Source organism: Loxodonta africana, chromosome 3 (genome assembly GCF_030014295.1).
Source record: "Loxodonta africana isolate mLoxAfr1 chromosome 3, mLoxAfr1.hap2, whole genome shotgun sequence".
Classification (NCBI taxonomy): domain Eukaryota; kingdom Metazoa; phylum Chordata; class Mammalia; order Proboscidea; family Elephantidae; genus Loxodonta; species Loxodonta africana.
In genome coordinates, this window is record NC_087344.1 from 58,228,761 (window position 1) to 58,243,860 (window position 15,100).

The 15,100-nt window shown below is 40.1% G+C and overlaps 1 protein-coding gene across 3 annotated transcripts in view; it reads left to right on the forward strand.

Annotated features, from left to right (window-relative positions):
- KDM1A (lysine demethylase 1A) overlaps positions 1 to 15,100 on the forward strand; it is a 73,935-nt gene that overhangs the window by 31,118 nt on the left and 27,717 nt on the right. For all 3 annotated transcript variants that reach the window (XM_010595066.3, XM_010595065.3, XM_003415371.3), the window contains 6 exons: positions 11 to 89; positions 714 to 806; positions 1,608 to 1,714; positions 4,507 to 4,588; positions 5,804 to 5,898; positions 14,929 to 15,071. In XM_010595066.3, coding sequence (XP_010593368.1) covers positions 11 to 89; positions 714 to 806; positions 1,608 to 1,714; positions 4,507 to 4,588; positions 5,804 to 5,898; positions 14,929 to 15,071 — 599 coding nt within the window. The remainder of the gene's footprint in view (positions 1 to 10; positions 90 to 713; positions 807 to 1,607; positions 1,715 to 4,506; positions 4,589 to 5,803; positions 5,899 to 14,928; positions 15,072 to 15,100) is intronic.

The window sequence follows — 15,100 nt, forward strand, 5'->3', positions numbered from 1 at the left end:
GTCAACGCAGTTGCAGTTGTGGCTGGATAATCCAAAGATTCAGCTGACCTTCGAGGCTGCTCTCCAGCAGTTAGAGGCGCCGTGTAACGGTAAGTAGTGCATTCGGCAGAGTTAATTTGGGGCTGGGTGGTGAAAGCTGGTATAGCCTCCAAGGAGTCTCGTGGTTCACGATGACTTTTTTCATTCATATTTCCATCTTATTTCATGGTATTGTGCTGTGCACATATGAGGCTTAGAGAAAACCTGTTTTGTGTGTTTGTGTTTGTTTTCTCGGTTTTTAAATTGCATTGGCAAATGAGTGAGTTCAAGAGATTGCTAAATTATTTTCCTAGATTTATGATCCAGGTTTTGATCCATAGAAAACTTAGTTGGCATTCTGCTTACTGGCTGCCTGGCTTTCTCATTTCCCACTTATTAGCCTCTTGTAAAGTTTTTGCCAAAATACATGAGCATTACAACTACTTTAAAAGTTTTGGTTTTGTGCTGCCTTTCTATGTATAGCAAAATATCAGTTTTTAAAATTCTGAATTATGTAATATGTATTTTGAACTACCTCACAGAATAATAATTCTAAGAATCACTTTTCTAAAGTAGTCACATGACCTGAAGCTTATGGAATAGATGTATAAAATGACTTCATGCTGGGGAAGTAGAAGAAATTCCTGTTTAAACTGCTAAAAATATAAACGTTTTTAAATTCATTTATTCTGTAGGTGATACCGTGCTTGTCCACCGAGTTCACAGTTATTTAGAGCGTCATGGTCTTATCAACTTCGGCATTTATAAGAGGATAAAACCCCTACCAAGTAAGGACCTGGCTAATGAATTTCATGGTTTTAAGTTATGATTCTAGGATTCTATTTTATATCCATGATGCTGTTAGCATTTTATTTTGACTTTAAAATCTATATTTAGAGTCAAAATGTTCTCACGGTTATCTTCTTAGAAGTCAAATTTAAAATAAAATCTCTCTATAAATGTGTGTTCTCTTTAACTTCTAGTGTTATAGATGCATAGTAAAAGATACTAGATTTCCATTTTTGTTGTTGTTACTGACCAGTTCTTTATCCTGATAAAGGTTGCTTACCCTATTCATGGTATCTAGATAATGTCTGCTGGAAAGCAGGTAGGTAGTAATATTTTGAGAATTAATAGTTACTTTTGATGCTTTAAAAATTCTTCAAAAAGAGATACTAATTTAAGACTGCAGAAGTAGAGCTTTAGAGAAGGAACTTACACCCAGAATAAATAGGTTGGTTGCCCAAGCCCTATGTCATAATACATTTGTGAGGTAAATAAAGCAGAGTGTTCATTACAAATTAAACAAGGGTCACAGATACTGGAACACATGACTGAAGTAATGAGAAAGTAAATTTTAAGATCATAGATTTGACTTAATAGATTCTCAATATTGAATTAAAGTTTGTTCCAAGTATTTGCTGATTTCTATTGAGATAGCTTCCATATTTTGAAAATAACTGAAGTGTTTATTTTCTATTAGACAGCATGACATGTTAGGAACCTAGAGGTTTTCATGATAAAAATAGGTATATAACCTCTTAAAGTGTAATATAATATTCTAATTTCTGTTTATTTTTTGCTTTTAGCTAAAAAGACAGGAAAGGTAATTATCATAGGCTCTGGGGTCTCAGGCTTGGCAGCAGCTCGTCAATTACAGAGTTTCGGAATGGATGTTACCCTTCTGGAAGCCAGGGTAAGAATTTTATTTAGGGTTTTAGAAGCCTGAGGCAGTGGGTTGGGTTAACCTAAAGAAGTTATTATCTGTTGCAAATTAAAGAGTCATATACCTTGAACTAAGTCAGATTGATTTGCACAATACTCAGTATTTTAGGTAGTGTTATTTTATATTGGATAAAGCATTTTTGACAGTAAAGCTTTGAAAAGTGCTCAGTGACTATTGAGAGTTTGTAAATGATCCATATCCCCTTTTGTTGGATAGTTTCAGGTCAGTGCTCATTTCTTGAGGTTAACTTTCAAATCTGGGGCTTTCGTGCACGTATCCTTTGATGCAGGTAGCTATTTTCTGTGGTAGAACAGGAGTGAGCTGTACTCCCTGTTTGGTAGTCAGGAAGAGGAGTTGCTTCCCAGGCAGCAGCCATCTTTTAAGGCCTGATGAATCAGCCCTGAAGAGAGAAATGGCGAACTGAAAGGGCTGATGGTGCTGTGGGGAAAAGAGAATCCTGTCAGGCTGCTAACTATTCAAATTATTTTGGGGAATACTTCTTGAAATTTAAAGTCTCCCCCGGATTCCCACCACTTTTAAAAAACACTTCTCTGGTAACTTAACCATTTTAAGTTTTTTAAAAAGTGTTCAAACTAGTCTCTGTTCTGCACAAAATGTTATGTGCAGAGCAAGTGCATAGTGTGTTCCCAGGCACAAATTAAGGCTAAAAAAACCCAGTGCTGTCGAGTCGATTCCGACTCATAGCAACCCTATAGGACAGAGTAGAACTGCCCCATAGAGTTTCCAAGGAGCGCCTGGTGGATTCGAACTGGCTAATTGAAAAAATTGTTTTCAAATAGGATATGGGGAAATGGAAATTAAATATTTTCCTGATATAAATTGTTAGTGAAAGTAATACTTTATTCATTAATTCATAAAACATTTGCATGCCCTCTGTGCAGAATGTACTAAAAGAATACAATAAATAATGAGGTCATCACGGTTGCTACCCCATATAGAGTTTATAATCTAGTGTATAGGTATCTGTTTTTGTTTAGAGTTTACAGGGTACTCTCATCTTATCCGTGATCAGGTTATCATTACAGCTCAGTAAAGTAGGTGGTGGTTTCCCCACCCAGGCAGTCCCTGGATTACAAGCAAGTTCTGAGCTCTGTTCCTAAATTTGTCTTTAAGTACATAAATTGGAACAGTTAGGTTCGGTTGGTGTCTAACATTAGTCAGCCAAATGTTTGTCTTAGTATATAATACAATCATGCACTGCATAATGTCTGTTAAGGCAATGCCTGACTGCATGTATGTCTGTGTTCCCTTAAGATTTTTTTTTTAAGAGAAAGCAGCTCTCCTTTTTCTAAAATTATTTCCCCCTAATTGTTTTAAAGACACCAGACCCCAGAGTGAACAGGCAGCGGGGCTCCAGGGTGCATCCCAGTCCCTGCAGCGCCTTGTCCTCCTCCTCAGCCTTCTCCTTTCCCTCGTCCTGGTGTCATTCACCCGCCCAGCAGCTGTGCAGCCTTCCAGGCCCAGTGCAGGGCAGCCCCTGCCCCTGCTGCCCCCACCAGCAGGGATGCTGGCTGGACCTAGGATGCTTGCAGGCTCCTGGTTCTGGGCTGCATTGGCTGCACATGATGGGTAAGCAGCCACATAAGCTGTACTCCCAGCATCCTTACACCATTCACCATAGCCACCCCTCTGCATCCCGCTTGGGCACCCCCAGGCCTGTGCTCAGACATATACAAAGTCCCGATCTGGCTGCCAGCTCAGCCCTAGCCCATCCGCACACCTGGTAAGGCTAGCCTTCTGTATCCAGCGGACGCAGCTCTCAGGCTTTGTCCGGTAGGCTCCCATAAGGTTTTAATATAATAGGCTTTATGCTGTATGGATTGTACTGGGACTGCCTGTATATAATAACGGTATTCACACAACATCCAAAATGAGTAACATCTTAATTCACAGAATGTGTGGTGGATGTTAAGTGACACATACCTGTATATAGTATACCTTTCTATGCATGAAAAACATTAAACATTCCCAGATACACTGAATATTTTTAACATAATAATACATTAATAATAATAATAATGGTCTGTTGCACTTCTCACAGCATAGCAGCCTTTGTTATTATGAACCATTGTATATACCTCAAATTTTTAACGTAATAGGCTTTACAGGGTTGGTTCATCACTATGGGTTGTACGTAAGTCAGATGTTCATAAACTGCCTATACTCAGAAATCCCTAGTCAGCAGGGATAAACCTGAGCCTGTTTAGGAATGAAAGGTGTTGTCAACAGTTTATGCTCAGTAGACAACCTTTCCCTGGGCATGGGACTACCCTGGAGAGCCATTTGCCAGAGAAGGCATCTATCAGGTCATTCACAGGTGACTTGGAGGTTTGGAGGACGACAGTCGGAAAGTGGTGATAGAAAGAAGGCGTTTAGTGTTAGAATTTGTGAACAGATATTTTCTGTGTGGCCCTTACCTGTCCTGTACAATAAGAAGTATTAGAGACAGCTGGGTAGATAGAGATAATAGTACCTGTGACTAAATACGACTTTTGGCTGTTTTCTTATCTCTTCATCTAATTCTGTACCCCTTATATGTCATTCGTTACCTACCTGTCCCCCAAATAGTCTTTAAGTTAAACTTCACTTGCTCTTTTTGCCCCCAGTACTATTTATTGCACTTCTTGTAAACTGAACTACACCTTTCTTTTTGCATTTATAAAGAACAGAGATGTTAGCATGCCAGGTTATTATGGTTGAAATAGAATTGATGATTTTGGCCATTTAATTCTGAAAAACAGGATCGTGTGGGTGGACGAGTTGCCACATTTCGCAAAGGGAACTATGTAGCTGATCTGGGAGCCATGGTAGTAACAGGTCTTGGTAAGTAGTTCTTAGTTTTATGCTGCAGAACAGTCTGAGATTGATAAAGTTGTTTAAGATTATATTCTAAAAGTCATAGATAATGCAGTTTCAAAATGTATTGGTCTAGGGTACTCTTCTTACTGTTCATGAGAGGTAAATTGCCAAATAATTCTCCAGAAAGGACATGCCCCAATACGTCCGAAATGTAAATTGTACATACCTTTTGACCTAGTGGTTCCAGTTCTAAGAAATTACCTAAGAAAATAAACAAGTAGACAATCTTGTGTTTTAAGCATTTTTTTTTTTCTTTGCATTGTGCTTTACATGAAGGTTTAAAGAGCAAATTAGTTTCTCATTAAACAGTTAATACACATTGTTTTGTGACATTGGTTGTCAATCCCATGACATGTCAACACTCTCCCCTTCTCAACCTTGGGTTCCCTATTACCAGCTTTCCTATCTCCTCCTGCCTTCGCCTCCTTGCCTCTGGGTTGGTGTGCCCATTTAGTCTTGTTTTATTTTATGGGCCTGTCTAATCTTTGGCTGAAGGGTGGACCTCAGGAGTGACTTCAGTACTGAGTGAAAACGGCCTTTGGGGCCGTACTCTCAGTGTTTCCCTGGTCTCTTTGCGACCAGTAAGTCTAGTCTTTTTTTGTGAGTTAGAATTTTGTTCTTCCTTTTTCTCCAGCTCTATCTGGGAACCTCTGTTGTGATCCCTGTCAGAGCAGCTGATGGTGGTAGCCAGGCACCATCTCGTTGTGCTGGACTCCAGTCTGGTGGAGGCTGAAGCATTTTTAATATGGTGTTATTTATAATAGAACATTAGAAACCTCAGATTAGAAAACTGAATTATGATACAATGAGAAATACACAGCCACTAAAAACTGTGTTGCTCAATATTAACATGAAAATGATGTCCACAATATATTGCTAAAATTGAGAAAAAGTTATAAAACAATACATATGCTATGATTCTTTTGTGGGTATTATGTCTGTAATTTTATACACATAAAGGCTAGAAGGATATGTAATAAAATGTTAATTTGTGGAACTAGAGGTGGGTTTTACTTTCTTTATAATTATTTTACATATTTTACTTTGAAGGTATTTTTTAGTTGAGATAATTTATCTCCCATAAACTTTGAGTATTTTTAATTTTGAGTAAAAATATTTGAGGATTTGGTCTTCTTTTCGTAGGTAGATTGAATTGAATTGCTTACTTTTTTTTTCTAGGAGGGAACCCCATGGCTGTGGTCAGCAAACAAGTGAATATGGAGCTGGCCAAGATCAAGCAGAAATGCCCACTTTATGAAGCCAACGGACAAGCTGTAAGTCGAGGGCAAACAGAGCTTTTCAGAATTCCTTGGGTTCAGTTGAAAACAAGTTTAAAGAACGTGTGGATGAACATGCATGCGTATAAATAGGAACTGCGGATAGAACTGCTATGACAGTGTTCTGATTGTTCCTAAACCCTGAGGCATATATAAACCACGGTAAAACTCATAGCATCTCCATAGGACAGAGTGGCACTGCCCCGTAGGGTTTCCAAGGAGCAGCTGGTGGATTCGGACTGCCGACCTTTTGGTTAACAGCCGAATGCTGACGGGATTATTATATATATGCAAATTGACATGCATATGCATGTTTGGGTTTTATTTTTAGACATTTAATTAAGGTTAGCTAGGTCGTTAATTTTTTTATTGGGCTTTGGCCACCTACTCCAAGAGATCTCTGGAATTGAAACCTCATTCTTTATTTCTTGTATTGTGCCTCCCATCATGTGCTTTAGCTCTGTATACTCTTTATGACTTCGGTTTTGTGTTTTTAAGCTCAAGTTTTTGTTGTTCTAATAGCCATATGGTGATACTTACCCAAACACTTAGGTAGGTTACATTATAGTATTCGCTGACCAGAGGCATAGGAGCTTCCTATACTTGGTACAGCAATAGCGTGGAATTGTTGTTGATGGTTATAGGAGAGTGAGAGTAGTTTAACACCATATAAGATAGGCTTAGACTATGTAAATCAGTCCTAATTTTTAGGACTGATGCACTTAGTGAAGCATGTGATACTTTAAGCGATGCTTGGTACGAGTGGGCGAAATTCAGAAGTTCGCATTCAGTAGTTTTACTAACTCTCCTATCAGGAGTGAGAGAGTCCACACCTCTTGCCATAAAAGCACATTATTATCTTTATATTTTGAGGAACAGATAAGCTTTGTACATGGCAACTTAGCTATTGTACAAAAAATGTTAAGACCCCAACTCTTGAATTTTGTCACATAGGTCCCAAGGGACATCTTCAGTTACTCCTGTCTACCTTTAGGCTTTCTGGGGTCAATACCAGAGAAGAACAAACTTTCTGGGAACACTTTGTTTCCAGTCTCGAGCATTCTAGATCTCAGTTTCATCCTAAGGCTTGGGGAAGGAAGACTTCTGGGTAAAATAAACAGAATGAGAGAGAAAAAAAGATGAAATAGAGGTAAACGTAACAATTCAATAAACTTCTGTTATTCTGCAAAGATCTCTAAAGGATATAGAGATGAATAAGCCAGTCCCTGCCAAATAGATCCCATGGTCTAGTGCAGGCATGTACACGCTGAATTCTTTTTTTTCCCCAACTCTTTATTACGAAAATTTTCAAACATACACAAAGGTAGAAAGAGTACTATAATGAATCCCCATTTTTCCAGTCTTGTTTTGTTTTACCCCATTCCTGTTTGTTTGTTCATTTGTTTGGTTGGGAAATATTTTAAAGTAAATTACATACGTATTGCCCATAAATATAACCACATCAAAAACCAAACCCGTTGCTGTTGAGTCGATTCTGACTCATAGTGACCCTATAGGACAGTAAAACTGCCATATAGAGTTTCCAAGGAGCACCTGGTGGATGCCGCAAACCTTTTGGTTAGCAGCTATAGCACTTAACCGCTATGCCACCAGGGGTTCCTCCATAAATATAACAGTAACACAGAAATTCTAAGTCAAGGCAGATTTGCCAAAGGTTATGTAGAAGTACAATTGCTATGGAAAAGCCTAAGGGAGTGAGAAAGAGTCTGTGGAGGGGCAAAGAGGAGTGGAGATTTGGAGGGAAGGAGGAGAGTGTTTGTGAAGGGCAGGTTGGGACTTCAACATGTGGTTGTGGAAGGGAAGGGTAATGGAGACAGGGGAAGGTTTAAGTTGAAGCAGAGAGCTCTCTTAAGGAGGATAGGATTATGCCAGCGACGGTAGGATGATAAAAAAGCTGAAGTTCACGATGGGGTTATACTGTCTGTGGAGGATGTTGCTCGCTAGGGTGATTGTAGGTTGGGACATGAGATATTTGGGAACAGAGGAAGTGACATGGTATACCAGTAATCTGTTGCTGTCGAGTCAGTTCTAACTCACAGCAATCCCTATAGGACAGAGTAGAACTGCCCCATAGGGTTTCCAAAGCTATAATCTTCATAGAAGCAGACTGCCCCATCTTTCTACTAAGGAGCGGCTGGTGGGTTTCAGCCGCCGACCTTTCAGTTAACAGCTGAGTGCTTAACCAGGGCTACTCGTGTACCAGTTCTGCCCCCAAATATGGCCTGCCGACTGGCTGCCAGTCTGCAAGCTGTTGGCTGTCAGTGTGTGGTGAGATAAATAGCTTGTGCCGGAATGTAAATAAACTACAACATTAGCCACACTTATTTCAGATGACTTCTACTTTTTTTTTTTTTTTTTTGGTAGCAAGACTTGCACAGTGAAGGAAGCAGTACATTGGTTTACATTCTGGTGCAGGTGTCTTACCTTGCCAGGACTTCCATTTGAGCAGCACTGTAGTAAACAGTTGTTAAGCTGGTGTGTATTTTCAGCATTTTTTTATGTGGGGATTTCTTCCAAGTGAGATTTGGTGGTACTAATAAATTTGACAGTTATCATTCAACTCTGCTCTACATGGGTTTTTCCTAAGTTGGTACGGTTTGCATTTGGTGCGGTAGCCAAGTGATGAGGAGGATTCTTTAAACATTGAGGAACTTGGGAAGAATTGTTTGAGCTTTGAGCCTTGCTTGCTTTACGTCGTCAGTCAGACATAAGGCTTGTTAATATTTCTGTAATTTGCTGTCCTCAGTAGTCCAGCCCAGAGCAGATATGGGCAACTGTTGGCCAGTAGACTAGCCTTTGGCTTACAGGGCAAGTACTAACAATAGCCCCATATACCTATGTTTATAATTATAAATATGTTTCGTGGCCTTAGAAATCTAAAGGAGTAATAGGTCAGTTGTTTCATTCCCTTTACCTTAGGGAGGAAACGGAATCTCAGATATGTTGTTTGCTTGAGGCCGTTATAGTCAGTTGGAGAGCCAGGACCCATTGCCTGGTGGTCCAGCTCAGTTTCCCCTGCTTGTTCTACTATACCTGATATTTCAAGGAAGGTGGGGATGGAGTGAGTGTGTGTAACTCTTTCTAGCTAATGTGACTGTATCAGCTGAGTCTCCTTCTCAAAGAGCTTTCTTTTAATAGTTACTCTCAGGAGCCAACAAGGCCCACCTAGACTGGAAATGTCACTCATCCATTGGTTTTTCATTAGTAAACTCGGATGAAATGAATTTGTGTTCCTGGGTTCTTTGCGGAGAGCCTCAGTGGAAAAGAGAGTGAATTGATGGTTCTCTTGTTAGTACACAGAAGTTAATTCTCCCAGCCTGTACAAGGCCAGCAGTTACATATACCATTTGTGATATTACCTTAAGGACAAATCACCATACCCAGCCATTTTGCCCATATAGGAAGAGGTCACAAAGCAAGTGGGTTTTGGTTTGCTACATTGTTATTGTATTAATCAATCACAGGGATCCCTGAAAGACTTTACCTCTTTATTCTTTCTGATCCTACATTGGCAGCTAGAATGTTGAGCTTCTATATTTGTATTTGACAGGGAAAGTTTATTTTGTGGCTCTGGGTGACTAGACAATGGCATCCATCCCTGTTTGGTTCTAATATAAGACATCCCTATAAAAAGAAGTTTCTTCCATTTTGGGGTCTACTTTCCCTTAAACCTGTTAAAAAAAAAAAAATCAGAGCTAATACGGCAGCTGCCCTCATATTGAGCAGACTAACTAGACATGGAGAAGGTTGGCAGAGAGGGTAATTCATATTTCTGGAACATTTTGGGAGTCATCAGTGAGGGGACTGAAAACATGGCTGGGGGAAGAGACTGGGGAAATTACTGTGGATGTTTTCTGCGTCTCCTGTATACCAGCTGGTGACTCGGGGGCTTTAGATTCAGTTTCCCTGAAGTAACAAAAAGGCGTCTCAATTGAATTCCTGCACTATTCTAGCATTCTGCATTACAAGGTCTCCTGTCTCCTCTTGATTTTGTGTGTGTTTGTGTGTGTTGTTAGCAAGTGAGATCCAAAGGCTCAGTGGCTACTTTGAGAAACGGAGGTCTTGATTTTCTTCTTGGAGTGGCTCAGTTGTTTTGAGGAAGAAAAATAACACGTAATTGATAATGGGTGCCAGGGCTCTTAAAAAGACCGTTTTAACTATGACATATGACAGTACTTTTCATAACTTAGCAAGTTTTCTTTGTATTCACATAGAGTGGTGCTTAGGTTATTATACTTTTTTTTTTTTTAGCTCAAGCCCCTGTTGTCTTTTTCGGTTTTCACCATCCTTGAGGAAACATCTTTTGTATCTTTAAGGCGGTCTTTATCTACCCTTTAAAATCATGACTGCCGTCCCTGCTTTTTATATATATAATGATCTCATGCCGTCCTTTAGTGTTCCTGAAGTTGCAAAATAGTCTTTTTCCTGCGTATATACTTATAATACTGACTTTGCATTTCCAAACTATATTAATTTTTTTATTTAACAAATATCTACTGAGCGCTTCTACTATATGCTAAAATCTGCTAGAACAAACTACTCAGACATGTTGGTTCTCCACAATCCCCTTCCCCTATCATTGCTTTAAGAAAGCCAGTTATTTGCATTTCTAAAGGATTCCTTATGAGTTAAAAAGGGGGGAGGGGCAAGAGTCTCCATTTATAGAATCACATGTAATTTTATTTGGGTTGAAAATATGTGTATTGCCCATATTCTCCCTTTAGGGATAATAGCTATCTCTCATTTCTCTTGGCTATTTGGGAACCTGAATTAGAGACTGGTCAAATGTAAGATCTTCGCAAAGAACTAGTAATCTTTTTTCTCACCTTCTCTGAAGACTTGAAAATAGATCTTCAGTTTTACCATAATTCTAAAAGTGCTCAGTGGCATGAGGGTGGGGAGGTGGAGAGTGACTCTGGCCTCTGTTGGCCAGTTTGGCCATTACAGCTTTTTTCAGTGTGTGATTCTTCCTGAGAATTTCTCTGGCTGAATCTCAGAACTTTCTGTACCTAGAACATTGCTGCATTTAACCTCATTCTGCTCTGCTGCAAGAGAACTTACGAAGACTAGAAGTGAGACGAGTGTACAACAGAGCTAGAGAGCTGGCGATGGCAGAATACAGAGTTAGGCCTAAGCAGAGCCGTCCTCTTCTGTGAGATTGCTTCTTGCAGCATCAGGGACCTTGTCTATAAAGTTGCCTGGCTTTCCCTAAATCTGTTCTTCATGGGTTAGACATATAGGCTGCCCCTCCCTCCACCATGTCCATCTAGCCAGAAGTGCCAAAACAACCAGATCGGACACACTGAAAACAGAGACCCATCAAATTCTCTTAGTCTTAAAGGAACCGTTTATCTGGAGTCTCTCAGAAATAAATATTTGGCAAGTCATAATCAAAACCTGTTTAAAGTGATATCCTGTTTGATCCTTTGATAGAAGGCTGTATTATTGGTCCTTTCCAAAAAACTACTTTTTAGCTTGTTGTTATAAGTTCTTTTTGTGTTGTTATGTAGAAATTCACCTACCTTCTAAGATGGTGTGTAACTTTGTAATCATTTGCTGAGTTCCTTTGTCAGGATACAAACCTAGAATGGCCAGGTAGAACTGATTATTGTGCCTTGTGTTCAGAGGGTGCCAATACATAAAATTCCTTTATGCTGTTCTCTTTCCATAATTATTTGGAGAACTGATAGAACACAAGGGGCCTCACCAAGGGAAATGAAAGACCTGAAGCACAGGTATTTGGGGGCACTTAGGGTGGTCATTTACTAAAGTTCTTTTAACTGCCTTGGTTTGTCAAATAGAATGTTTCTAACTAGCTTAGTTTTAGAAATGGATTCAAGATTTAAGCATATCAAAAATACATTTTGGTATTCTCCCAGTCATCATTGGTTTCCTAATGGAAAAAGTATTTGCTATTTTCCAAATATTCAGTTAATTTCAAAGTGGAATTTTAAAGTTAGTGGGGAAAATCTAGGTTTCCCAGCTAGCCCTGGTTTCATTTGCAACATCCCTACAATTGTGTAACTGGGCCGAGGATGGGTGGGGTCTGCATACTGACTGTTTCTCGTAATCTCATAAAGCTGAGCCTCGAGTTAGCGTGGTCTACCGGAGATGCAGCCCTGCCGTCCTGACTGCAGTCACGTGTGGCAGTAATCTTTTGGTTTGGTTTTTTGTTTGTTTGCTTTTTTATGTTGTTGTTACTGTTCTGTGTTTTTTCCTTTCCTCTTTTATTGAGTTTGCTTTATCCTTACTGCTTTCTGATACCCTCTCCCTCTTCTCCTGACCCCCATTTTTACACTGCTTTCCTTTGGCCATTTGTATGCCTTGACTTTCCCATTTTGGTCTCTGTACAGTCTGTTCCTTATTACTCTGGTGGTTGCAGCTTCTGAGCTAACAGAATGCTTCTATCATGCAGTGTGTGTTTAAAGCCGTGATTTTACTGCTGTCGTAAAACTAAACCTGACGTGGCTGTTGGGCTGTTATTTACAGTTTATTTCTCTCTCTGCTGCACTGGTTAAAAGGACACTGTCAAGGTATTTTTTCATAATTTCTCAAGTCATTTTCCTCACTGTTTATAACAACCCATTAAAAGCTTGAAACTGAAATCTTTCCCTTCCAAAGATCCTCACCATCATACATTCACCCTGGTTTGTTGTTGTAGAGTTGCACCTGTATGTCGGGCTGGTGCCGTGGGAGTTTTTGTCATTGAAAGCGCATGTAAAACATCAGTTTTCTTGTGGGGGCTGTGGGTGCACTGAGGGGAAAGTGTAATGAATCAGGCGGGCTGGTCAGCAAACAGAGGGAAGACAAAAGGTCAAATTTGGTCCCTCTAACCTTGACAGTGTCCCTTTAAGTATTTCTCTAGCACACACCCTGGACCCCACTTCCTGAGCCTGAGCGCTGCATACTTTTTCAGTATGAAATTCCTATGTCACTGTCATCCGAGCTGCAAAGATTAAAGTTGACGCTGGAAGAGCTTTAATCTGCACCGTTTGCACACTTGTGTGTTGGCACATTCTGCCCTGTTGTACAGGCATATGTGACCGGTCCCTCTTGCTGTCATAGCATCCTCTTGCCGGGCATCTTAGAAGCCATAAGTAGAAATGTACTCCAGGAAAAACACATCACATCTGTGATCAATTAATTATCACTTGGTCTTTGGACACTTTGTAATCTGAGATCTCATAACTTGGTAGATTTAATCATGTATATGTAATCATTTCTTTTTTGAAAGGAACCCCAAATTTAGAGCTTTTAAAACTATGTTTTGTAGCATCATTACAGGAATTGCCCTAGAAATAGCAAGTTAAACTGAGCAAAAATTTAATTGCTTTGAGCTGCTGTGTGTGTGACCATCACATTGGCGTGCAAAAGTTACTAATGAGAAAGTAAATGAAATTCCTGACAAGAGTCTCTTCCATCAGCTCTGGTAGCTGTATTTTTGGCCATGGGAGTTGAATAGGTGGGTCACTGAATCCTAGGTACCACCCTGATATGTAAATGACCCCTACCATAGCCCTGGTATATAAATGGTACCAAGCGTCTAAAGCCCAATGCTCAGTTCTCAATATAAACAAGAAGATTCTTAGAAATTTATGTTTTCTTTAGGTTAAAGGTGATCTCTAATTCATAGATATCCTGATCTCTCCCCAGTGTGATCTTTTAGAACCTGATGCTTTTAATATGACTTTGGTGTCTCAGCTATGGTGTCTGTCATATTTACAGTTGCAGAGCACAGTTGTGACATTTTTAAACCCTTTATCTTCTTTTGGTGCAGATCGTACCTGTCCCCAAATTTTTTGTGCTCCGTTATAGCTCATCTAGTAAAGTTACTTATGTGACTAATCAGTGAAGAGACAGAGGCTAGTTGTTTGAAATGGTCTGTCTCATTGGGAAGGGCAAAAACTAAGGCATTTCAAGTGAGAGCTAGAGTCTTACTGTGATGGTCTTCTCCTCACAGTCGGTCGGTTCCCTCTGATTGTAAAAGATCACTCTTCGGTGGTTGCTAGAATTTACTTTCATGTTTTGTTTTTCTTGTTATCAATTTTAGGTTGATTGTACAGTGGAATTCCATATTTTGAGTCCCATTTCCTAATTGATGCCCGGCTTATTATGGGATGTGCATAGTGGCAAGAGATGCTTGCCTTAGACGTACGTTTCCCTTCTCTCGCTGCTGCCATGAAATCCCGCACTAGAATTGCGATCGGTTTACCATGAGACTGAGGAGCAGTAGCAAAGGGTGTGTGTCAGCTAACTGGTGGTGTCAGTGGGCAGAGGCATAGCATGGCTCAGGAGCGTGTCTTGCGGCTTGATGATCTGCTTTGCAGTCTGTTCCCTTCGTCCACCAGTGAGGGGCCAGACTCCTGGCACCTCAGTTACTCATAGTCTCTGTAAGAGCTTTAGACATTCAACTCTGAACTCACTGGTGCCACAAAACATCATCCCTCTGCAAAAGAATGAAGGTGCTACTGTGTTCTTATTAGCAGTTGTGACTTTTCGCTTCTCTCTTCCCATCTCCCACCTGAAATCCTGTCATCTTTGAGAGGAGGCACACACCTTGGGCTCCTTATTTTTCCATCTTGCCCTTATTCTGCAGGGTCATCAGGTGTGTTGACAAATCTTTGGTTCTCTGAGACTTCTCCACTGTGTTGTTTGCATGTCAGCCCAGCTCACCTCAGTGCATGTCAGCTCCAGTGCACCTTTTGCTCCATGTAACTTCAGTCAACCAGCACAGTGTAAATCTTGTGGTTGGTGATAATAGGTGGAGTCCCAGCTCTGAGGGCAAAGGTGGGAGAATATGGAAAAATCAGGGCCAACACATTTCATATCTCATTCAAATAGAATTGACCACTTCATAGAAAAGAAAATTTGAATCACTGTCCTCAAAGGTTTCCCCTTTGAGATACATATTTTGACCTTTTTTAAACAGTAGAGTATTTGTGTTTTCTTGGATGGTTATTTTCAGTCTTATGTAAGGACCAACTCTGCTATACTTCGGATTTTCAGGTTCCTAAAGAGAAAGATGAAATGGTAGAGCAAGAGTTTAACCGGTTGCTAGAAGCTACATCTTACCTTAGTCATCAACTAGACTTCAATGTCCTCAATAATAAGCCTGTGTCCCTTGGCCAGGCATTGGAAGTTGTCATTCAGTAAGTACCTTGACACTGCTTATTGTAGA